The 24,265-nt window shown below is 41.2% G+C and overlaps 1 protein-coding gene across 1 annotated transcript; it reads left to right on the top strand.

The window, feature by feature from the left end:
* Positions 1-314: 314 nt before the first annotated feature.
* Positions 315-22,421, top strand: LOC139009840 (zinc finger protein 14-like). Its single transcript, XM_070413958.1, has 4 exons — positions 315-370; positions 18,809-18,935; positions 19,347-19,419; positions 20,651-22,421. Exons 1-4 carry the CDS (start codon positions 368-370, stop codon positions 22,188-22,190), a joined length of 1,743 nt encoding a protein of 580 aa, XP_070270059.1. The 5' UTR covers positions 315-367; the 3' UTR covers positions 22,191-22,421.
* Positions 22,422-24,265: the final 1,844 nt, after the last annotated feature.

The raw sequence follows: 24,265 nt of genomic DNA, 5'->3' as shown, positions 1-24,265 counted from the left end.
CAATTGTCAACAAAGATGAAAATGGAGCCAGATTCATTAGGTGCCTTTTCAGTGTGTGTGTTTGCAAGGAAGGACCGCTGTTCCCTGGGGACTCTCAGCGCTGCCTCTCAGTGCAAAGGTCCCTGGACAAGAGATCTGGCTGCTTTGGGCTCAGGCCTGTGCCCCTCAGGCGCTAGGGGGCGATGTCGTGCAAAGTGTGCGTCTTATGAGTAGCGGTGGGGGCGGGCGGGGCTAAGCTCTGTTTCCACCCTTTTGTTCCCACTCCCTTCAGCTGCACTGGGGTCGCATCTCCCTTGTTCTGTCCTCATCTGCGATCTGTAAGGTGGTGGGAGCTGCGTGCGGGACTCGGGAGGCCCAGGAACTAGAAATGGTGAGTGTGCGGCCGGGCGCGGAGACGGGGAGGAGGGGCGGGTGGAGCCGCCGTGGCGGGACCGTCTGTCCACGGTCAGGTCCGGAGCCTGCGGACCCGAGGCGCCGGCGGCTCCGCTGAAACTGCAGGCCCCTCGGGCTCGCAGGGTGGGGCGCAGGCGGGACTCGGGCGTCCAGTGTGTCCCCGCGGCAGGGCCTTGGGCTGCGGAGCGCGTCTGGGCAGCTCTGCACCCACATCCCCGCGGCTCCGCAGTCGGTGCGGTGACCACGTGGAGAGTCATTGGGGACAATGGTGACTCGGCCCCCGCGGTTCATTCATGGGAGGAGCTGTGGTCTGTGGGGCCCCCTGTCCCTCCTTTCTCCCCAGAAGGACCCCGTTTTCTCCTGAGTTTTGATGTTTGTGGAGCAGGCTCTCAAGTCCACCCGCTGTCCCCCAGGCCTAGCTCTGCAGCAAATGTCTGCATTTCCAGTCTCTCCCCCGAATCCTAACCGCCATCTTCCCTTCTCTGAGTCACAGCATCTTATCAGCTACTTGTTTCGTGGTGGTTTTCAAACGGTTAAAAACAAACTTCTGCTGAGTAAGCTGGAAGATCTAACTGGCTTGATTCCCCATTCACGAATCGGGCTGCATCCCATCTAGGAAATAGAATCTCAGAGCAGCTGTTCACAATGGAAGGCTTTTACAACAGGCAGAAAGGAAGTGGCTTTGAGAGGTTATTAGTAAAAGCAAAGAGGGGATTGCTTCAGGCAGGGTCACCCTTCCTTAGGGGAAGGAACAGCAGGAGTCTTTAGACAGATTAGTGTTGAACAGCAAGTTGCAGAGTGACTGGGTTAAAACTTTACTCCTGGGAGAGGTGAAACTGCAGTTACATACAGTCCTGCACCCCTGAACCTGGGGAGGACATCCTGAGGCAGTTTTGTTGTTTTCAGTTCTCTTACAAACCTGCATGGTGCAGCCTGCTACACACCTAGGCCATATGGTGTAGCCTGTGGGTTCTAGGCAACAATCCTGTACAACATGCTTCTGTACTGAATACTGTGGGCAATTGTGATGCAGTGGTAGGAAGCATTTATGAAAAGGTGCAGTAAAAATGTGGTGTGCAAGGTAGAAAATGGTACATCCGTGTGGGGCACTGACCCTGAATGGGCTCCAGGACTGGAGGCTGCTCTGCAGGAGTCAGTGATTGGTGAGTGAATATGAAGGCCTAGGACGTTACTGTACCCGACTGTAGACTGTATCACACTGTACACTTAGGCCAGGAAATTTACAAAAATCAGATTCAATCAAGCCCAGGAGGCAATGATGCAATCAAAAGGCACAGTCAACACAGGACCTGTGAGTTTGCTGCCTGCATAAAACAGCATACTGCTTCACAGCAAAGTTTTCTGTCACTAAGTAGAAAGCACACAAAGATAAAGAGGATACTATAGCAAATGCTTAAACCAGTTTCTCATCATCAAGTATTCTATGTAGTGAAGGTAACTGTATGTGCTGGACTTTCATAGGACTGGCAGCCCAGGAAGCTTGTTTACACCAGTGTCATAAACATCTGAGTAATGCATTTTCCTGTGACATTGTGATGGGTGTGACATCACTAGGGATTGCAGTTTTTCAAATCCACTGTAATCTTTTATAGAAGAGATTTTATTTTTCAGTAAGTTACAGTTGACATACAACATTATATTAGTTTAAGGTGTACATCATAATGATTTGATATTTGTATGTATGGTGAAGTGATCATTGCAATAAGTCTAGTTAGCATCAGTCATACATACTTACAGAATATTTTTTTCTTGTAAAGAGAACTTTTAAGAGTTACTGTTAGCAACTTTCCAATCTGAAATATAGTATTAATAGCTGCAGTCACCGTGCCGTGCCGTAAGCTGCATTTCCAAGACTTATTTTATAACTGGAAGTCTGTACTTTTTGATAAAGTTCATCCATTTAACCCCCTCCTCACCTCCGTACACCACTCCCGCAACCTCTAACAACCATCAGTCTGTGCTCTGTATCTATGGAGTTGCTTTTTTAAAGGTTCCACAGATAAGTGGGAACATGTGGTATTTCTCTTTTTCTGACTTATTTCACAAAGCATCCTGCCCTAAGGTTCATGAATGTGTTGTTACAAGTAGCATAATTTCTTTTTCTTTTTAAAATATTTTTTATTGATTTTTTTTTTACAGAGAAGAAGGGAGAAGGATAGGTAGAAACATCGATGAGAGAGAAACATCGATCAGCTGCCTCCTGCACATCTCCTACTGGGGATGTGCCGGCAACCAAGGTACATGCCCTTGACCTGAATCGAACCCGGGACCGCTCAGTCCGCAGGCCGATGCTCTATCGACTGATCCAAACCGGCTAGGGCAGAATTTCTTTTTCTAATGGCTGAATAATGCAATAATATTCTTCTGTGTGTGTGTGTTTGCACCATTTTCTTTTAAAAATTTATTTTTCATTGATTTTTTGAGAGAGTGGAAGAGAAAGGGAAAGACAGAGAGCAATATCAATGTGAGAGAAACACATCACTGGTGGCCTCCTGCACATACCCTGACCAGAGCTCAGGCCATCGAGGGGTAGTTGCATCCAAGGTGTGTGCCCTTGACCAGAATCAAACCTGGGACCCTTTAGTCCAGAGGCTAACGCTCTGTTCACTGAGCCAAACTGGCTAGGTTTTAAAGTTGTTTTTTTCTCCAATAAGTTGACACTGTATATTAGTTTCTGGTGTCACCATAATGAATAGACATGTACATAACTTACGAAGTCTAATACCCATCAGATACCACACATAGTTAATAGAATATTATAGACTACTAGAGGCCCAGTGCATGACATTCATGCACTGGGGGGTTGGCCGGGTTCCCTCAGCTCAGTCTGCCCCCTCTCACAGTCCGGGACCCCTTCGGGGATGTCCGCCTGCCAGCTTAGGCCCACTCAACATCCCTGAGGGGTCCTTAGCTCTGACACAGAGGCAGGAGAGGCTCCCGCCACTGCCCCTGCACTTGCCAGCTGTGAGCCCGGCTTCTGGCTGAGTGCCGCTCCCCCTGTGGGATCCCACTGACCACCAGAGGGCAGGTCCTACATTGGGCCTGTACCAACTGGTATTCAGTGGGCGTCATAGAAACCAGTCAGTCTACCATTTGGTTGATTTGCATATTAGGGTTTTATTATATAGGATATATAGGATAGGATATTTCCTGTGCCGTACCTTACATCCCCCTATTTTGTAACTACCAATTTGTACTTCCTTTTTTTAAAAAACATTTTTTTTTTTTAAATATATTTTATTGATTTTTTACAGAGAGGAAGGGAGAGGGATAGAGAGTTAGAAACATTGATGAGAGGGAAACATCGACCAGCTGCCTCCTGCACATCTCCTACTGGGGTTGTGCCCGCAACCAAGGTACGTGCCCTTGACCGGAATCGAACCCGGGACCTTTCAGTCTGCAGGCCGACACTCTATCCACTGAGCCAAACCAGTTTCGGCTAAACATTTTTTAAAAATTTATTTCAGAGAGGAAAAGAGAGATAGAAACATCAATGATGAGAGAAAATCATTGATTGGCTGACTCCTGCATGTCCCCTACTGAGGATCAATCCCGTAACTCCAGGCATGTGCCCTTGGCCGGAATTGAACTTGGGACCCTCTAGTCCGCAGGCCGATACTCTATCCACTGAGCCAAACCAGCTAGGGCTGTACTTCCTTTTTTAAAATAATTATTCTTTATTGTTGAAAGTATTACATGTTGCCTTTTTCCTCCCATTGACCCCCTCCAGCTGTCTCCTGGCCCCCTCCACATTGCCCCCCACCCTAGGTGTTCAGCACCCTATTGTCTGGGTCCATGGGTTATGCATATATGCATGCAAGGTCTTTGGTTGATTACGTCCCACCCACCCACTCTCCCCCGCCTTTCCCCTGAGATTCCACACTCTCTTCCATGTCTCTGTATCTACTCCTTTTATCAGTTTATTTTTTTTTTACTTAGATTCCACGTAACAGTGAGTTCATGTGCTACTTGTCTTTCTCTGAATGACTTATTTCACTTAGAATAATACTCTCCAGATCCCTCCATGCTGTCTCAATGGGTAAAAGATTCTTCTTTTTTACTGCTGCATAGTATTCCATGGTATAAATGTACCACAGCTTTTTTTATCCACTCATCTACTGATGGGCACTTGGGCTGTTTTCAGATCTTAGCTATTGTAAATTGTGCTGCTATGAACATAGGGGTGCCTACATTGTTTCTGATTGGTGTTTCAGAATTTCTAAGGAGATATTCCTAGAAGTGGGATTCCTGGGTCAAATGGCAGACCCATATTTAATTTTTTAGGAAACTCCATACTGTTTTTCACAGTGGCTGCACCAGTCTGCATTCCCACCTGCAGTGTACTAGGGTTCCCTTTCTCCACATCTTCTCCAGCTCTTGTCATTTGTTCATGGCAGCCATCCTGACAAGGTGTGAGATGGTACCTGCTTGTCGTGTTGATTTGCATCTCTCGGATGATTAGCGCCTTTGAGCATTTTCTCATATATCTCTTGGCCATCTGTATGTCCTCCTTGGAGAAGTGTCTATTTAGGTCCTTTGCCCATTTTTTAATTGGAATGTTTGTCTTCCTTCTGTTAAGTTGTATGAGTTCCTTATATATTTTGGATATTAACCCTTTATCAGATGTACTATTGCTAAATATGTTCCCCCATACAGTGGGCTCTCTTTTGGTTAGTGAGGGATGACCAAGCAACTGAACAAGCAGGCTGCGTGGGGCAACCAGGCCTGTAGGGGGGTTAGTGAGGGACAACCAAATGACTGAACAGCAGGCTGCATGGGACAACCAGGCTGGCAGGTGTGCTGTGAGGGGCAACCAGGCTGCGGGGGGGAGAGGGGGGAGCAGTTGGGGGTGACCAGGCCAGCAGAGGGGGACAGTTTGGCAGGAGGGGCAGTTGGGGGCGATTAGGCTGATGGGGGGGTGCAGTGAGGGGCGACTAGCCAGCAGGGGGGGCACTTGGGGGTAACCAGGCGGCAGAGGGGGCAGTAAGGGGTAACCATGCCGGCGGGGGGTGCAGTTAGGAGTGACCAGGCTGGCGGGGGTGGGGGGCAGTTAGGGGCAATCGGGCAGGCAGGCAGCTGAGCGATTAGGAGCTAGCGGTTTAGGATTGTGAGAGGGATATCCGACTGCCGGTTTAGGTTTAGGCCCAATCCCAGGGATCGGCAGTCGAACATCCCCTGAGAGGTCCCAGATTGGAGAGGGTGCAGGCTGGGCTGAGGGGACCCCCATGCACGAATTTTGTGCATCAGGCCTCTAGTTTTAATATATTGCTGGATGCAGTTTGCTGATATTTTGTGGAGGATTTTAGCATCTATGTTCATCAGGGATATTGGCCTGTAATTCTCTTTCTTTGTAGTGTCTTTATTTGGTTTTGAAATTAGAATAATGCTGGCCTCATAAAAGGAGTTTGGAAGTGTTCCTTCCTCTTGGATTTTCTGAAATAGTTTGAGTAGTAAAGGTGTTAGTTCTTCTTTGAATGAAGAACTCCCCTGTGAAGCTATCCGGACATAGACTTTTGTTTACTGGGAGTTTTTAAATTACTGCTTCTATTTCATCAGTTGTTATTGGCCCATTCAGGTTTTCTGATTCCTCCTGATTCAGTTTTAGGAGGTGGTATTTTTCTAGGAATTTGTCCATTTCATCCACATTTTCAAGCTTGTTGGCCTATAGTTGTTCATAGTGTTTTCTTACAATCCTCTGTATTTCTGTGGTGTTGGTAGTTACTTCTCCACTTTCGTTTCTGGTTTTACTTATTTGGGTCCTCTCTCTTTGTTTCTTGATAAGTCTGGCTAGCAGTTTATCAATTTTTTTTAATCCTTTCAAAGAACCAGCTCTTGGTTTCATTTGTGTGCTTGTTTTTTTTGTTTTTGTTTTTTTGTGTTTTTTTTTTAAACCAAATCTTTTTAAAATATATATATATTTTATTGATTTTTTACAGAGAGGAAGGGAGAGAGATAGAGAGTTAGAAACATCGATGAGAGAGAAACATCGATCAGCTGCCTCCTGCACATCTCCCACTGGGGATGTGTCTGCAACCCAGGTACATGCCCTTGACTGGAATCGAACCTGGGACCTTTCAGTCTGAAGGTTGATGCTCTATCCACTGAGCCAAACCAGTTTCGGCTGTTTTTTTTTCTCTATGTTATTTGTTTCAGTTCTCATCTTTACTACTCTGGACTCTTGTTGTTCTCTTTCTAGTTCTTTAAGTTGTAGGGTTAAATAATTTATTGTCGATTTTCCTTGTATTTTGAGGTATGCCTGTAGTGCTATGAATCTTCCTCTCAGGACTGCTTTTGCTGTGTCCCAGAGATTTGGGGTTGTTGTGTGTTTCCACACAACAAATTTTCATTTGTTTCCAGGAATTTTTTGATTTCTTTCTTGATCTCGTTGTTAACCCATTCATTGTTTAATGATATGCTCTTTAGCCTCCATGTGTTTGAATGTTTTGGGTGTTTTTATTGTAGTTGATTTCTAATTTCATTCCACTGTGATCTGAGAAGATGCTTGATATCATTTCAATCTTCCTGACATTCTAGAGACTTGTTTTGTGTCCTAATGTTGTCTATCTTTGTGAATGAGCCGTGTGCACTTGAGAAGAATGTATGTTCTGCTGCTTTGGGCTGAAATGTTCTATAAATTTCAATTAAATCCATCTGATCCAGTGTGTCCTTTAGAGTCACTGTCTCCTTGTTAAGTTTTTGTCTGAAAGATCTACCCAGTGAAGTCAGTGGGGTGTTGAAGTCTCGGACTATGATTGTATTGTTGTCTATTTCTCCATTAAAGTTCTCTAGAAGTTATATAATGTATTTAGGTGCTCATATATTGGGTGCATATATGTTTAGCAGGGTTATATCCCCTTGTTAGATCGATCCCTTTGTTGTCTCTAGTGATGGCTTTCATTTTAAACTATTTTGTTGGATATGAGTATTGCTACTCCAGTTGTTGTTTTTTTTTCCATTTGCATGGAAAAATTGATTTCATCCTGTCACTCTCTTCCTGTGTGTGCCTTTTTTTTAAATAAATATAATTCTTTATTGATTTCAGAGAGGAAGGGAAGAGAGAGAGATAGAAACATCAATGATGACAGAGAATCATTGATTGGCTGCCTCCTGCACAGCCCCTACTGGGGATCAAGCCCGCAACCCAGGCATGTGCCCTTGGCCAGAATCGAACCTGGGACCCTTCAGTCTGCAGCCAACGCTCTATCCACTGAGCCAAGCCGGCTAGGGCTGTTTCCAGATCTTAGCTATGGTGAATTGTGCTGCTATGAACATATGGGTGCATATTTCCTTTCTGATTGGTGTTTCTGGTTTCTTGGGATATATTCCTAGAAGTGGGATCGTAGGGTCAAATGGGAGTTCTATTTTTAGTTTTTTGAGGAAACTCCATACTGTCTTCCATAGTGGCTGCACCAGTCTGCATTCCCACCAGCAGTGCATGAGCATTCCTTTTTCTCCACATCCTCTCCAGCACTTGTCGTCGTATGTTGATTTGTTGATGATAGCCATTCTGACAGGTGTGAAATGGTACCTCATTGTTGTTTTGATTTGCATCTCTCAGATGATTAGTGACTTTGAGCATGTTTTCATATGTCTCTTGGCTTTCTGAATGTCCTCTTTTGAAAGGTGTCTATTTAGATCCTTTGCCCATTTTTTGATTGGATTGTTTATCTTCCTTTTGTTAAGTTGTATGAGTTCCCTATAAATGTTGGAGATTAAGCCCTTATCAGATATGACATTGGCAAATGTTTTCCCACGCAGTGGGCTTTCTTGTTGTTTTGTTGATAGTTTCTTTTGCTGTGCAGAAACTTTTTATTTTGATGAAGTCCCATTTGTTCATTTTCTCTTTAGTTTCAACTGCCCTAGGAGCTGTATCAGTGAAGAAATTGCTTTGGCATATGTCTGAGATTTTGTTGCCTTTGGATTCTTCTAGAATTTTTTTTTAAGTATATTTTATTGATTTTTTACAGAGAGGAAGGGAGAGGGACAGAGAGTTAGAAACGTCAATGTGAGAGAAACATCGACCAGCTGCCTCCTGCACACTCCCACTGGGGATGTGCCCGCAACCAAGGTACATGCCCTTGACCGGAATCGAACCTGGAACCTTTCAGTCCTCAGGCCGACGCTCTATCCACTGAGCCAAACCGGTTTGGCTCTTCTAGAATTTTTATGGTTTCCCGTCGTATGTTGATTTAAGTCCTTTATCCATTTTGAGTTTATTTTTGTGTATGGTGTAAGTTGGTGGTCTAGTTTCATTTTCTTGCATGTATCTGTCCAATTTTCCCAACACCATTTATTTATTTTTTTAAATATATTTTATTGATTTTTTACAGAGAGGGAGGGAGAGGGATAGAGAGTTAGAAACATCGATGAGAGAGAAACATCGACCAGCTGCCTCCTGCACACCTCCTACTGGGGATGTGCCCGCAACCAAGGTACATACCCTTGACCGGAATCGAACCTGGGACCCTTCAGTCTGCAGGCCGCTGCTCTATCCACTGAGCCAAACCGGTTTGGCCCAACACCATTTATTGAAGAGACTATCTTGACTCCATTGTATGTTCTTGCCTCCTTTGTCAAACATTAATTGAGCATATTGGTTCGGGCCGATTTCTGGGCTCTCTATTCGATTCCATTGATCTATATGTCTGTTCTTGTGCCAGTACCAGGCAGTTTTGAGAACAGTGGCTTTGTAATACAGCTTGATATCTGGTATTGAGATCCCACCTACTTTGTTCTTTCTCAGGATCGCTGCAGCTATTCGGGGTCTTTTTTTATTCCAGATGAATTTTTGGAGGGTTCGTTCTAGATCTGTGAAATATGCCGTTGGTATTTTAATGGGAAGTGCGTTGAATTTATAGATTGCTTTGGGTAGTATGGACATTTTGATGATGTTGATTCTACCAATCCATGAACATAGTATGTTCTTCCATCTGTTTATGTCCTCCTCTGTCTCTTTTTTCAACGTCCTGTAGTTTTCTGAGTAGAGGTCTTTAACCTCTTTAGTTAAATTTATTCCTAGGTAGCTTAATTTTTTTGGTGCGATGGTAAATGGGATTGTTTTTTTAGTCTCTCTTTCTGAAAGTTCACTATTGGTGTATAGAAATGCCTTAGATTTCTTGGGGTTAATTTTGTATCCTGCTACATTGCCAAATTCATGTATTAAGTCTAGTAGTTTTTTGATGGAGTCTCTAGGGTTTTGTATGTATAATATCATGTCATCTGCAAATAAGGACAGTTTTACTTCCTCTTTTCCAATTTGGATGCCTTTTATTTCTTCTTCTTGTCTAATTGCAATGGCTAATACTTCCAGTACTATGTCGAACAGGAGTGGTGAGAGTGGGCATCCCTGTCTTGTTCCTGTTCTTAGGGGAAATGATGTTAGTTTTTGTCCATTGAGTATGATGTTGGCTGTGGGCTTGTCATATATGGCTTTTATTATGTTGAGGTATGATCCGTTTACTCCCACCTTGCTGAGAGTTTTTATCAAAAATGGGTGTTGGATTTTTGTCAAATGCTTTTTCTGCATCAATTGATATGACTATGTAGTTTTTTTCTCTCAATTTGTTTATGTGATATATCACGTTTTTTGATTTGCGGGTATTGTACCATCCTTGCATCCCTGGGATAAATCCTACTTGTTCATGGTGTATGATCTTTCTGATGTACTGCTGGATCCGATTTGCTAAGATTTTGTTGAGGATTTTGGCATCTATGTTCATGAGGGATATTGGCCTGTAATTCTCTTTCATTGTGTTGTCTTTTACCTGGTTTTGGTATTAGGGTGATGCTGGCTTCATAGAATGAGTTTGGAAGTGTTCCTTCCTCTTGAATTTTTTGTAGTAGTCTGAGGAGGATAGGTTTTAGTTCTTCCTTGAATGTTTGGTAAAACTCCCCTGTGAGGCTGTCTGGTCCTGGGCTTTTGTTTGCTGGAAGCTTTTTGATGACTGCTTCAATTTCTTCCATAGTTATTGGCCTATTGAGATTTTTAGATTCTTCCTGATTGTGTTTTGGAATGTTGTATTTTTCTAGGAATTTGTCCATTTCCTCCAGGTTGTCTAGTTTGTTGGAGTAGAGTTGTCCAAAGTATTTTTTAACAATCAGCTCCCCCTGGGCGCCAGCGCAGCGGAGAGACCGCGCCATCTTGGGTTGCTGTTACCGGCATCCAGAGATCGGCTACTAACCCGGCGGCAACGACTCGCAAGCAGCGCGACTGCAAGAGCCCAGAGGAGACCTGCACCCCTCCACGGAAAGAAACACATCAGGCCAGAAAAGAATGGACGGAAATCTACAAAGTGATGCAAAGCAAAGGACTGAATCCAAGAATACTCTATCCAGCAAGGCTATCATTCAAAATTGAAGGGGAAATAAGAAGCTTCACAGACAAAAAAAGGCTAAGGGAGTTCAAGCCAGCAATGCAAGAAATGCTAAAGGGACTGGTGTAAAAAGAAGAAATAAAAAGCTCAGAAAGAAAAAAGCCACACACAAAAAGAAATGGCTACAAACAAGTACCTTTCAATAATAACTTTAAATGTAAATGGACTAAATGCTCCAACCAAAAGACATCGAGTGGCTGAATGGATAAAAAACATGACCCATACATCTGCTGTCTACAAGAGACCCACCTCATTAGAAGGGACTCACACAGACTGAAAGTGAAGGGATGGAAAAATATCTTTCACGCAAATGGAAAGGAAAAGAAAGCTGGGGTAGCAATACTTATATCTGACAAAATACATCTCAAAGTGAAGGCCATAACCAGAGATAAGGAAGGCCACTTCATAATACTAAAGGGATCAATACAACAAGAATATATAACCCTGGTAAACATATATGCACCCAATGCAGGAGCACCCACATACATAAGAAAACTTCTGGAAGATATCAGATCGACAACAATACAATCATAGTAGGGGACTTTAATACACCACTGACATCACTGGATAAATCCGCTAGACAAATAATCAGCAAAGAAACAGCAATCCTAAATGACTCACTAGATCAGATGGATTTAATTGACATCTTCAGAACACTTCACCCCACAGCTGCGGAATATACATTCCTCTCAGGTGCTCATGGGACATATTCAAAAATAGACCACATATTGGGTCACAAGCAAAGTCTCCACAAATTCAAGAAGATTGAAATCATAAAAAGCTTCTTCTCAGACCACGATGGCATAATGTTAGAAATAAACTACAATAAAAACAACCCAAAATACTCAAACACTTGGAAGCTGAATAGCATGTTATTAAATATTGATTGGGTTACCGATGACATCAAAGAAGAAATTAAAAACATCCTGGACACTAATGACAATGAAAACACAACAATCCAAAACCTCTGGGACACAATGAAAGCAGTCCTGAGAGGGAAGTTTATAGCTCTACAGGCCTATCTCAAAAAACAAGAAAAAATGGTAGTTAATCATCTAACTCTACAACTCAAAGAATTAGAAAGAGAGCAACAAGAAAACCCCAGAGTGAGCAGAAGGAAAGAGATAATAAAGATTAGAGCAGAAATCAATGAAATAGAGACCAAAAAAACAATACAAAAAATCAATGAAACCAAGAGCTGGTTCTTTGAAAGGATAAACAAGATTGACAAACCCCTAGCCAGGCTCACCAAGAAGCAAAGAGAGAGGTCCCAAATAAACCAAATCAGAAATGATAGAGGTGAAATAACAACAGACTCCACAGAAATACAAATGATTGTTAAACAATACTACGGGCAACTCTACTCCAACAAACTAGACAACCTGGAGGAAATGGACAAATTCCTAGAAAAATACAACATTCCAAAACACAATCAGGAAGAATCTAAAAATCTCAATAGGCCAATAACTATGGAAGAAATTGAAGCAGTCATCAGAAAGCTTCCAGCAAACAAAAGCCCAGGGCCAGACGGCTTCACAGGGGAGTTTTACCAAACATTCAAGGAAGAACTAAAACCTACCCTCCTCAGACTACTACAAAAAATTCAAGAGGAAGGAACACTTCCAAACTCATTCTATGAAGCCAGCATCACCCTAATACCAAAACCAGGTAAAAGACAACACAATGAAAGAGAATTACAGGCCAATATCCCTCATGAACATAGATGTCAAAATCCTCAACAAAATCTTAGCAAATCGGATCCAGCAGTACATCAGAAGGATCATACACCATGACCAAGTAGGATTTATCCCAGAGATGCAAGGATGGTACAACATCCGTAAATCAATAAATGTGATACATCACATAAACAAATTGAAAGAAAAAAACCACATGGTCATATCAATTGATGCAGAAAAAGCATTCGACAAAATCCAACACCTATTTTTGATAAAAACCCTCAGAAAGGTGGGAATAGAAGGATCATACCTCAACATAATAAAAGCCATATATGACAGGCCCACAGCCAACATCATACTCAATGGACAAAGACTAACACCATTTCCCCTAAGAACAGGAACAACACAGGGATGCCCACTCTCACCACTCCTGTTCAACATAGTACTGGAAGTATTAGCCATTGCAATTAGGCAAGAAGAAGAAATAAAAGGCATCCAAATTGGAAAAGAGGAAGTAAAACTGTCCTTATTTGCAGATGACATGATATTATACATACAAAACCCTAGAGACTCCATCAAAAAGCTACTAGACTTAATACATGAATTTGGCAATGTAGCAGGATACAAAATTAACCCCAAGAAATCTAAGGCATTTCTATACACCAATAGTGAACTTTCAGAAAGAGAGATTAGAAAAACAATCCCATTTACCATCGCACCAAAAAAATTAAGATACCTAGGAATAAACTTAACTAAAGAGGTTAAAGACCTCTACTCAGAAAACTACAGGACGTTGAAAAAAGAGATAGAGGAAGACATAAACAGATGGAAGAACATACCATGTTCTTGGATTGGTAGAATCAACATCATTAAAATGTCCATACTACCCAAAGCAATCTATACATTCAACGCACTTCCCATTAAAATACCAATGGCCTTCTTCAAAGATCTAGAACGAACTCTCCAAAAATTCATCTGGAATAAAAAAAGACCCCGAATAGCTGCAGCGATCCTGAGAAAGAACAAAGTAGGTGGGATCTCAATGCCAGATATCAAGCTGTATTACAAAGCCACTGTTCTCAAAACTGCCTGGTACTGGCACAAGAACAGACATATAGATCAGTGGAATAGAATAGAGAGTCCAGAAATTAGCCTGAACCAATATGCACAATTAATTTTTGACAAAGGAGGCATGAACATACAATGGAGTCAAGATAGTCTCTTCAATAAATGGTGTTGGGAAAATTGGACAGATATATGCAAGAAAATGAAACTAGACCACCAACTTACACCATACACAAGAATAAAGGACTCAAAATGGATAAAGGACTTAAATGTACGACAGGAAACCATAAAAATTCTAGAAGAATACAAAGGCAACAAAATCTCAGACATATGCCAAAGCAATTTCTTCACTGATACAGCTCCTAGGGCAGTTGAAACTAAAGAGAAAATGAACAAATGGGACTACATCAAAATAAAAAGCTTCTGCACAGCAAAAGAAACCATCAACAAAACAACAAGAAAGCCCACCTCGTGGGAAAACATATTTCCCAACGTCATATCTGATAAGGGCTTAATCTCCAACATTTATAGGGAACTCATACAACTTAACAAAAAGAAGATAAACAATCCAATCAAAAAATGGGCAAAGGATCTAAATAGACACCTTTCAAAAGAGGACATTCAGAAAGCCAAGAGACATATGAAAACATGCTCAAAGTCACTAATCATCCGAGAGATGCAAATCAAAACAACAATGAGGTACCATCTCACACCTGTCAGAATGGCCATCATCAACAAATCAACAAACGACAAGTGCTGGAGAGGATGTGGAGAAAAAGGAACACTTGTGCACTGCTGGTGGGAATGCAGACTGGTGCAGCCACTATGGAAGGCAGTATGGAGGTTCCTCAAAAAATTGGAAATGGAACTCCCATTTGACCCTGTGATCCCACTTCTAGGAATATATCCCAAGAAACCAGAAACACCAATCAGAAAGGATATATGCACCCAGATGTTCATAGCAGCACAATTCACCATAGCTAAGATCTGGAAGCAGCCTAAGTGCCCATCAGTAGATGAATGGATTGGAAAACTGTGGTACATCTACACGATGGAATACTATGCTGCTGTTAAAAAGAAGGAACTCTTACCATTTGCAACAGCATGGATGGAACTGGAGAGCATTATGCTAAGTGAAACAAGCCAGTCAATGAAGGAAAAATACCACATGATCTCACTCTTTCATGGATAATTAAGACCATTACAAACTTTTGAACAATAATAAATACAGTGGCAGAGCTGCCTCAAACTGATTGTTGGACTACAGTGGGAAGGCCAGGGAGGGTTGGGGGACAGGAGGGAGGGGAGTAAGAGATCAACCGAAGGACTTGTATGCATCCATATAACCATAGCTAATGGACATAAGACACTGGGGGGTAAGGGAGGGCAGGGGCTTGTTAAGGGTGGGGGGGAAAAAAGGACACTTATGTAATACCCTTTGTAATACTTTTAGCAAAAAATTAAAAAAAAACAAAAAACAATCATTTATATTTCTGTGGGCTCTGTTCTTATTTCACCTCTATCATTACTGATTTTATTTATTTGGGTCCTCTCTCTTTGCTTCTTGGTGAGCCTGGCTAGAGGTTTGTCAATCTTGTTTTTCCTTGCAAAGAACCAGCTCTTGGTTTCATTGATTTTCTGTATTGTTTTTTTGGTCTCTAGGTCATTTATTTCTGCTCTAATCTTTGTTATCTCCTTCCCTCTGCTCACTCTGGGGTTTTCTTGTTGCTCTCTTTCTAATTCTTTGAGATGTAGAGTTAGATGATTTACTACCATTTTTTCTTGTTTTTTGAGATAGGCCTGTAGAGCTATAAACTTCCCTCTCAGGACTGCTTTCATTGTGTCCCATAGGTTTTGGATTGTTGTGTTTTCATTGTGATTAGTTTCCATGATGTTTTTAATTTCTTCTTTGATGTCATCGGTAACCCAATCAATATTTAATAACATGCTATTCAGCTTCCAAGTGTTTGAGTATTTTGGGTTGTTTTTATTGTAGTTTATTTCTAATATTATGCCATTGTAGTCTGAGAAGATGCTTGGTATGATTTCAGTCTTCTTGAATTTGGGGAGACATTGCTTGTGACCCAATATGTGGTCTATTTTTGAGTATGTCCTATGAGCACTTGAGTAGAATGTATATTCCGTGGCTTTGGGTTGAAGTGTTCTGAAGATGTCAGTTAAGTCCATCTGATCTAGTGAGTCATTTAGGATTGCTGTTTCTTTGCTGATTGTTTGTCTAGAGCAGCCGTGGACAAACTACGGCCTGAGGGCTGGATCCGGCCCATTTGAAATGAATAAAACGAAAAAAAAAAGACCGTACTTTTTTCTGTAATGATGTTTACTTTGAATTTATATTAGTTCACACAAACACTCCAGCCATGCTTTTGTTCCAGCCCTCCGGTCCAGTTTAAGAACCCATTGTGTCCCTCGAGTCAAAAAGTTTGCCCACCCCTGGTCTAGAGGATTTATCCAATGATGTCAATGGTGTATTAAAGTCCCCTACTATGATTGTATTGTTGTCGATCTCTCCTTTGATATCTTTCAGGCGTTTTTTATGTATTTGGGTGCTCCTGCATTGGGTGCATATATGTTCATCAGGTTAAATCTTCTTGTTGTATTGATCCCTTTAGTTTTATGAAGTGGTCTTCCTTATCTATTGTTATGGCCTTCACTTTGAGGTCAATTTTGTCCGATATAAGTATTGCTATCCCAGCTTTCTTTTCATTTCCATTTGCCTGAAAGATCTTCCATCCCTTCACATTCAGTCTGTGTGAGTCCCTTCTTCTGAGTTGGGTCTCTTGTAGACAGCAAATGTATGGGTCCTGTTTTGTTTTGTTTTGTTTTGTTTTTCAAGTGAAAGTATAATTTTAATATGCTTGTTAATTTGCATATACCTCTGAATGTAGGGCATGATATCGTTGGGAGTGCCTAGAAGGCAGGCATTGCTTATTCATTTTTTTCTTTTTTCTTTTTTTTAAATTAAATCTTTATTGTTCAGATTATTACATTGGTTCCTCTTTTTTCCCATTATAACTCCCCTCCACCCAGTTCCCACCCCACCCTCCGCCCTCACCTCCTCCCCCCTCACTGTCCTCATCCATAGGTGCACGATTATTTTCCAACCTCTTCCCGCATCCCCCACACCCCTTTCCCCCTGAAGAATAGTCAGTCCATTCCCTTTCTATGTCCCTGATTCTATTATAATCACCAGTTCATACTGTTCATCAGATTATTTATTCACTTGATTTTTAGATTCACTTGTTGATAGATGTGTATTTGTTGTTCATAATATGTATCTTTACCTTTTTCTTCTTCTTCCTCTTCTTAAATGATATCTTTTAGCATTTCATATAATACTGGTTTGGTGGTGATGAACTCCTTTAGCTTTTCCTTATCTGTGAAGCTCTTTATCTGACCTTCACTTCTGAATGATAGCTTTGCTGGATAAAGTAATCTTGGTTGTAGGTCCTTGGTATTCATCACTTTGAATATTTCTTGCCACTCCCTTCTGGCCTGCAAAGTTTCTATTGAGAAATCAGCTGACAGTCGTATGGGTACTCCCTTGTAGGTAACTGACTTACTTTCTCTTGCTGCTTTTAGGATACTCTCTTTGTCTTTTGCTCTTGGCATTTTAATTATGATGTGTCTTGGTGTGGTCCTCTTTGGATTCCTTTTGTTTGGGGTTCTCTGCGCTTTCTGGACTTGGAAGTCTATTTCTTGCACCAGGTAGGAGAAATTTTCCGTCATTATTTCTTCAAATAGGTTTTCAATATCTTGCTCTCTCTCTTCTTCTGGCACCCCTATAATTCGGATGTTGGTACGCTTAAAGCTGTCGCAGAGGCTCCTTACACTATCTTCATATTTTTGGATTCTTTTTTCATTTTGCTTTTCTGGTTGGGTGTTTTTTGCCTCTTCGTATTTCAGATCTTTGACTTGATTCTTGCGATCCTCTGGTCTGCTGTTGGGAGTCTGTATAATATTCTTTATTTCAGTCAGTGTATGCTTAATTTCTAGTTGGTTCTTTATTACAACATCGAGGGTCTCACTAGATTTCTTGAGGATCTCACTATATTTATTGGCGGTCTCACCAGTCTTTGCGAGGGTCTTACTAAACTTATCAGCGGCTTCTAGACAGTTCTTTAAAGACCTTAAAAGTGTGGTTTTGAACTCTATATCCAGCAGTTTGCTTTCCTCCAGATTGGTTCAAAAGGAGATCGTTCTGTTTTTAAAGTATTTAGTGATGTACGTGTGAGCTTTGCATGGACGAACTAAGCACATGACCCTTTCTTGTACATTCAGAACCTGCACACACATGTAAAAACAGGACCCATTTTTGACAGCTGTGAAACCACCATTTATTTGTAATAAATAATTACACAATCTAAAAAAAAAAAAAAGAAAAGAAAATATTGATGATTTCAATAAAGGGCCTTACACATGCCAAGTCTTAAATTGTTCCTCAAGGTTCAGGCCCCAGTTATAGTGTCACAATTCTGCCAGAAAGACTTCTTTTGAGTGTGATCCAATGATTTCAGTGTACGTTTCTATGTGTCCTAAAAATCAGTATGAAGTAACTAACCCTCAGGCTCATGAGTAGAGGACTTTTGTAGAGTACTAAGTTGTCTTGTCTTGTTCATGACTGAGCTCTAACTCTAATGTCCTATCTCCATGAAATGAGAGAGGCTAAAGGTCAAACTGAGTTACTAATAAATATTATAAAAACAACTGATCATTCATACTCCTCCATAAGAATATTTTCATTCATTCAGGTATATCTAACTACTTGTAATATTCTGGAGTGCTTCAGGACAATATGGCCAAATACATTTTGTTCCAACTTGAATTTCCATTCACCGCTTGGCCTTTCCTGTTTGGTGATGAGAATAGAAAGGCTACCAGGCCTTTATTGTATTCATAGTCATTGAAATTTTATGTAGATATGACAGTATGTTTCATGGACTGCTGGTGGTGATAATAGAGATGACTTTTCTCATAAAATAAAAGTATTTTAATTTATTAATATAGAAGTTGTTTGAAGTGCTCTTTACCCTGACGTTTCAGAGCAATGAAGACTTGAAGTGATCACAGTAAAATCATATCAATAAGTTCCATGTGTTCTTGAGGAAATGAGTGTAGCAAATTAACAATAGTCAATAGTCTTACAATAAAATCATACACTGAATGTTGGGGACCACGTGGCCTATGTGAACTTCTTGTATATAAATCCCCAGTGCTGAATGTCTCACACATTCTCCTATATGCATATGTGGGATGTTTTAGGACTCAGTGGCCTTTGAGGATGTTAATGTGGAGTTCACCATGGAGGAGTGGACTTTCCTGGATCTGACCCAGAAGAAACTCTACACAGATGTGATGCTGGAAACCTTCTGGAACCTGGCATCAGTAGGTAGTTATGACAAATTCTTGTTTTTAAAATACCTTTTAAATTATTTTAGAGAGGAAGGAGTTGGGAGAGAACGAGAGAAAAATCAATGATGAGAGAGAATCACTGAGTGGGTACCTCCGGCGCGGCTCACACCAGGGATCTAGCCTGCAGACCGGTCCTACTGGGAATTGACCTATGACCTCCTGGTTCATAGGTTGACTGTCAACCACAGTGTGACTCTGGCCGGCAACAACTTGTTACTTACTTAGTCAATTAGAAAACTAGTGTTGCTTGCTCATTAATGCTGTTTCAGAAACTGAAATATGGAAAGGGAATACATTGGTAATTAAACTAGGAATGATCACAGCTCATTGTGTACTTAAAACCTAACCATTTTTTATATTCTTTAATAGTTTCTAATGCTTTTTCTAGCATGTATTTTAGAAGAAAAATGTGAAGACCATCACAGTGAAGATCAGTATGAAAATCATGGGATGAATCTTAGGTGAGTCATATTGACATGAGAAAGCATTAAGAGCATCTTTTTTTCCCCCCAAAATTTATTTTTATATATTTATAGAGGCCTGATGCATGAAATTTGTGCGTGAGTTGCGGGGGGGGGAGCCCCTCCCCCCTCCCTGAACTCTCCTGCAATCTGGATCCCTTGTCCCTAACCACCCGCCTGCTCACTCCTTACCACTTGCCTCACTGCTCCTTAGTGCTGCCACGGAAGCAGGCGAGACCCTAGCCACAGCCACTGTGCTCATAAGTCATGAACCTGGCTTCAGCCTGAGCAGTACTCCTGCTGTGGGAGCGCACCTACCACCTGGGGGCAGGTCCTGCGTTGAGCGTCTGCCCCTTGGTGGTCACTGCATATCATAGCAAGCAGTTGAGTGGCCTTAGTATATCATTAGCATATTATGCTTTGACTGGTTGAATGGCAGACCGGACGACTGGACACTTACCATATTAGGCTTTTATTATATAGGACTTTTTTTTTCTTCAGAGAGCTATGGATAGGGAAAAAGAGAGCGAAATATCAATGATGAGAAAGATTATTGATGGCTCCTCCTGCATGCCCCACACTTGGAATCCAGTCCAGAACCTGGGCATATGCTCTGAACAGGAATTGAACTGTGACCTCCTAGTTCAGAGGTCAGCTCTCAATCAATGAGCCTCTCCGTTGGTGCAGAAATATGTTTTTATTGATTTTGGTGTGTGGAGGTGAGAGGGAGAAATAGAAAAATTGATTGGCTGCCTCCTGCATGCCTATACTGGGGTTAATAAGTCTGAAGTCTTGCCATGTTGCCTTTTGGGGAATTGAACCAGCAACCCCCTGGTGCATGGGTCCATGCTGAACCATTGAGCCATATGGGCCCAGTTCGAAACAGAATCTTAAAAACAGGTAATCCAATTATTTCAGCTCTGTTTCAAATTTGTTGATTCTTTGAATAATCTCATCAAATGTGTTTTTTTTTAATATGAGCTATATATTTAGTGTATAAAAAATATTTACACTTGAAAACAACATACAGAAGTACCATTAATGACTGTAAGTATTTTTGTAATATCTATGATCCAGTCTATTTTAGAGGTTTTAGGATATACACTTTCAAAAATTGGAATGTACAGAAACTCCACCCTTTCTCTGAAAATGTTAAAAATGTCATTGTCATGCTATTAATCAATATTAAATGGTTAACAGAGTATTAATAATATGCTTCTGATTTATACAGCAGTCATATGGTAGAGAGACTCTGTACAAGGAAGGATGGTAGTCAATGCAGAGAAAACTTCAGCCAGATTCCAAATCATAATGAAAAGAAGGAAACTCCTACTGAAATAAAACAACCTAAATCCAAGTTGTGTAGGCAAATCTTCATGCATTATTTATCCTTGAATAGCCACTTGAGTTCTCACATTGGACCCAAACTATACCTGTGTCAAGAATATGAAGAAAGCCCTTATAAATGTAAGGAACCTGAGAAAGCTTTCAAGCATCATCAATATATTCGAAGCCATGAAGGCAGCCCCAGTGGGAAAGCTTTCCACTATTCAGCTTCCCTTAGAAATCATGAAAGAACGCATATTGCTGGGAAATTGTATGAGTGTAAGCAATGTGGGAAAGTCTTTAGTCGTCTCAGTTACTTTAAACTTCACAAAAACACTCATAGTGGAGAGAAACCATATCAAAGTAAGCAACGTGACAAAGCTTTCCGTTCTTCCAAGTACTCTGGAGAAAATGAAAGAACACACACTGCAGAAAAACCCTATCAATATCAGAAATCTGGTAACGCTTCCAGTTCCACTTCTCTTAGAAATCCTGAAAGAACACATACTGGCGAGAAACATGAATGTAAGCAATGTGGGAAAGTCTTCAGTTGGCTCAGTTCTCTTAGAAAACATAAAAGAAGTCATGCCGAAAAGAAGCCTCATGAATGTAAGGAATGTGGTAAAACATTTCTTCGTCGCTACTCTCTTAGAGATCATGAAAGGACCCATAGTGGGGAAAAACCTTATGAATGTAAGCAGTGTGGCAAAGGTTTCTATTCTCTAGTTGCCCTCCAACGTCATGAAATAACTCATACCGGGGTAAAATGCTATGACTGTAAGCATTGTAGTAAAGGTTTCTATTATCAATCTTCTCTCCGAGATCATGAAAGAACTCATACTGGGGAAAAACCCTATGAATGTAAGCTATGTGGTAAAGTTTTCTCTTATTCAACTTCCCTCCAATATCATAAAAGAACTCATACTGGGGAAAAACCCTATGAATGTAAGCAATGTGGAAAAGTCTTCAGTTCCAGCAGCTCTCTTGCAATTCATAAAATAAGCCATGAAGAAAAGAAGCCTCATGAATGTAAGGAATGTGGTAAAACATTCCATCATCACTATTCCCTTAGAAATCATGAAAATACTCATACTGGGATGAAACCCTATGAATGTAAGCAATGTGGGAAAGTCTTCAGTTGGCTCAGCTCTCTTGGAAAACATAAAAGAAGTCATGCCGGAAAGAAGGCTCATGAATGTAAGGAATGTGGTAAAACATTCCCTGATCAATATCACCTCCGACTTCATGAAAGTATTCATACTGGGGAAAAACCTTATGAATGTAGTCATTGTGGTAAAGCTTTCTCTTATCCAACTTCCCTTCAACGTCATGAAAGAACTCATAATAAGGAAAAACCCTATCAATGTAAGTCATGGAAGAAAGCCTTTATTCATCCCAGTTCCCTTCAAATCCACAAAAACTTGCATCGTGGAGAGAAATCATAATGAATGAAAGAACTCACACTGAAAAGAAGCCCTAATGTGTAAAGATAGTACAAAAGCTTTGACCATCCTAATTCTTTTTTAAAAAAATATATTTTATTGATTTTTTACAGAGAGGAAGGGAGATGGATAAAAAGTTAGAAACATCAATTAGCCCCAACTGGTTTGGCTTAGTGGATAGAGCGTTGGCCTGTTGATTCAGGGGTCCCGGGTTCGATTCCAGTCAAGGGCATGTACCTTGGTTGTGGGCACATACCCAGTGGGGAGTGTGCAGGAGGCAGCTGATCGATGTTTCTCTCTCATCGATGTTTCTAACTCTCTATCCCTCTCCCTTCCTCTCTGTAAAAAATCAATAAAATATATATATATATATATATATATATATATATATATATATTTTTTTTTTTTTTTTTTTAAAAGAAACATTGATTAGCTGCCTCCTGCACACTCCCCACTGGGGATGTGCCCGCAACCAAGGTACGTGCCCTTGACTGGAATGGAACCTGGGACCCTTCAGGTTCAATTAAAAAAAAGAATTAGCCCTGACTGGTTTGGCTCAGTGGATAGAGCGTCGGGCTGCAGACTGAAGGGTCCCGGGTTCGATTCCGGTCAAGGGCATGTACCTTGGTTGTGGGCACATACCCAGTGGGGAGTGTGCAGGAGGCGGCTGATCGATGTTTCTCTCTCATCGATGTTTCTAACTCTCTATCCCTCTCCCTTCCTCTCTGTAAAAAATCAATAAAATATATATATATATATATATATATATATATTTTTTTTTTTTTTTTAAAAAGAAACATTGATTAGCTGCCTCCTGCACACTCCCCACTGGGGATGTGCCCGCAACCAAGGTACGTGCCCTTGACTGGAATGGAACCTGGGACCCTTCAGGTTCAATTAAAAAAAAGAATTAGCCCTGACTGGTTTGGCTCAGTGGATAGAGCGTCGGGCTGCAGACTGAAGGGTCCCGGGTTCGATTCCGGTCAAGGGCATGTACCTTGGTTGTGGGCACATACCCAATGGGGAGTGTGCAGGAGGCGGCTGATCGATGTTTCTCTCTCATCGATGTTTCTAACTCTCTATCTCTCTCCCTTCCTCTCTGTAAAAAATCAATAAAATATATATATATATTTTTTTTTAAAAGAAACATTGATTAGCTGCCTCCTGCACACTCCCCACTGGGGATGTGCCCGCAACCAAGGTACGTGCCCTTGACTGGAATGGAACCTGGGACCCTTCAGGTTCAATTAAAAAAAAGAATTAGCCATGACCGGTTTGGCTCAGTGGATAGAGCGTCGGGCTGCAGACTGAAGGGTCCCGGGTTTGATTCCGGTCAAGGGCATGTACCTTGGCTGCGGGCACATCCCCAGTAGGGCGTGTGCAGGAGGCAGCTGATAGATGTTTCTCGCTCATTGATGTTTCTAACTCTCTATCCCTCTCCCTTCCTCTCTGTAAAAAATCAATAAAATATTTTTAAAAAAAGAATAACAAAGAGCCTTCATTTATCTCTCAGCTGTGTTATCATGCATGATTATCCATATTGGGGATGGACCCTAGAAATGTAAGAGGGTTAGAAAGCATTCATTTCTTCCAGTTTATTGTAAAGGATGAAAGAACTCACTGAAGAGAAGCCCTGTCATGTGAACATGGTAGAAGAGCCTTTGGCCATCCTAGTTCTGTACAAAATCATGAAGGGACTCACACCCAAGAATAACTGTATGAACATAGGAATTTGGGAGAGCCTCTCTTGGACATGTGAGAATGCACCTGGAGAAATAGTGTATACATAGAGTGAAGGTGGTAAAGCCTTCAGCTGTCTCTTTTCCTTGGAAAGATCATGAAGAAAACTCAAAGTGGAGAGTTGTATTGAATGTAAAAATGTAGGAAACCTTCATGTGGCCTCATACCCCTACAATACTATGTGAGAATGTATACTGTATGATTGACAACAACAAAAAACTTTAAAGTTTTCACAAATACTTTCAGAGTAGCTAGAAAACTGCACTAGTAGGAAATCCTGTTGGTGTATCTAACTGGTACATGTAAGCCTGTTGAAAATTAAGTCATATATTCCCCAA

The sequence above is a fragment of the Myotis yumanensis genome, unplaced genomic scaffold, assembly GCF_028538775.1.
Source record: "Myotis yumanensis isolate MYYU_CA2020_CCGP unplaced genomic scaffold, mMyoYum1.0.hap1 SCAF_5, whole genome shotgun sequence".
Classification (NCBI taxonomy): Eukaryota; Metazoa; Chordata; class Mammalia; order Chiroptera; family Vespertilionidae; genus Myotis; species Myotis yumanensis.
Note: the sequence above shows the minus strand (reverse complement) of the source record. Positions and strands in the feature narration are given on the sequence as shown.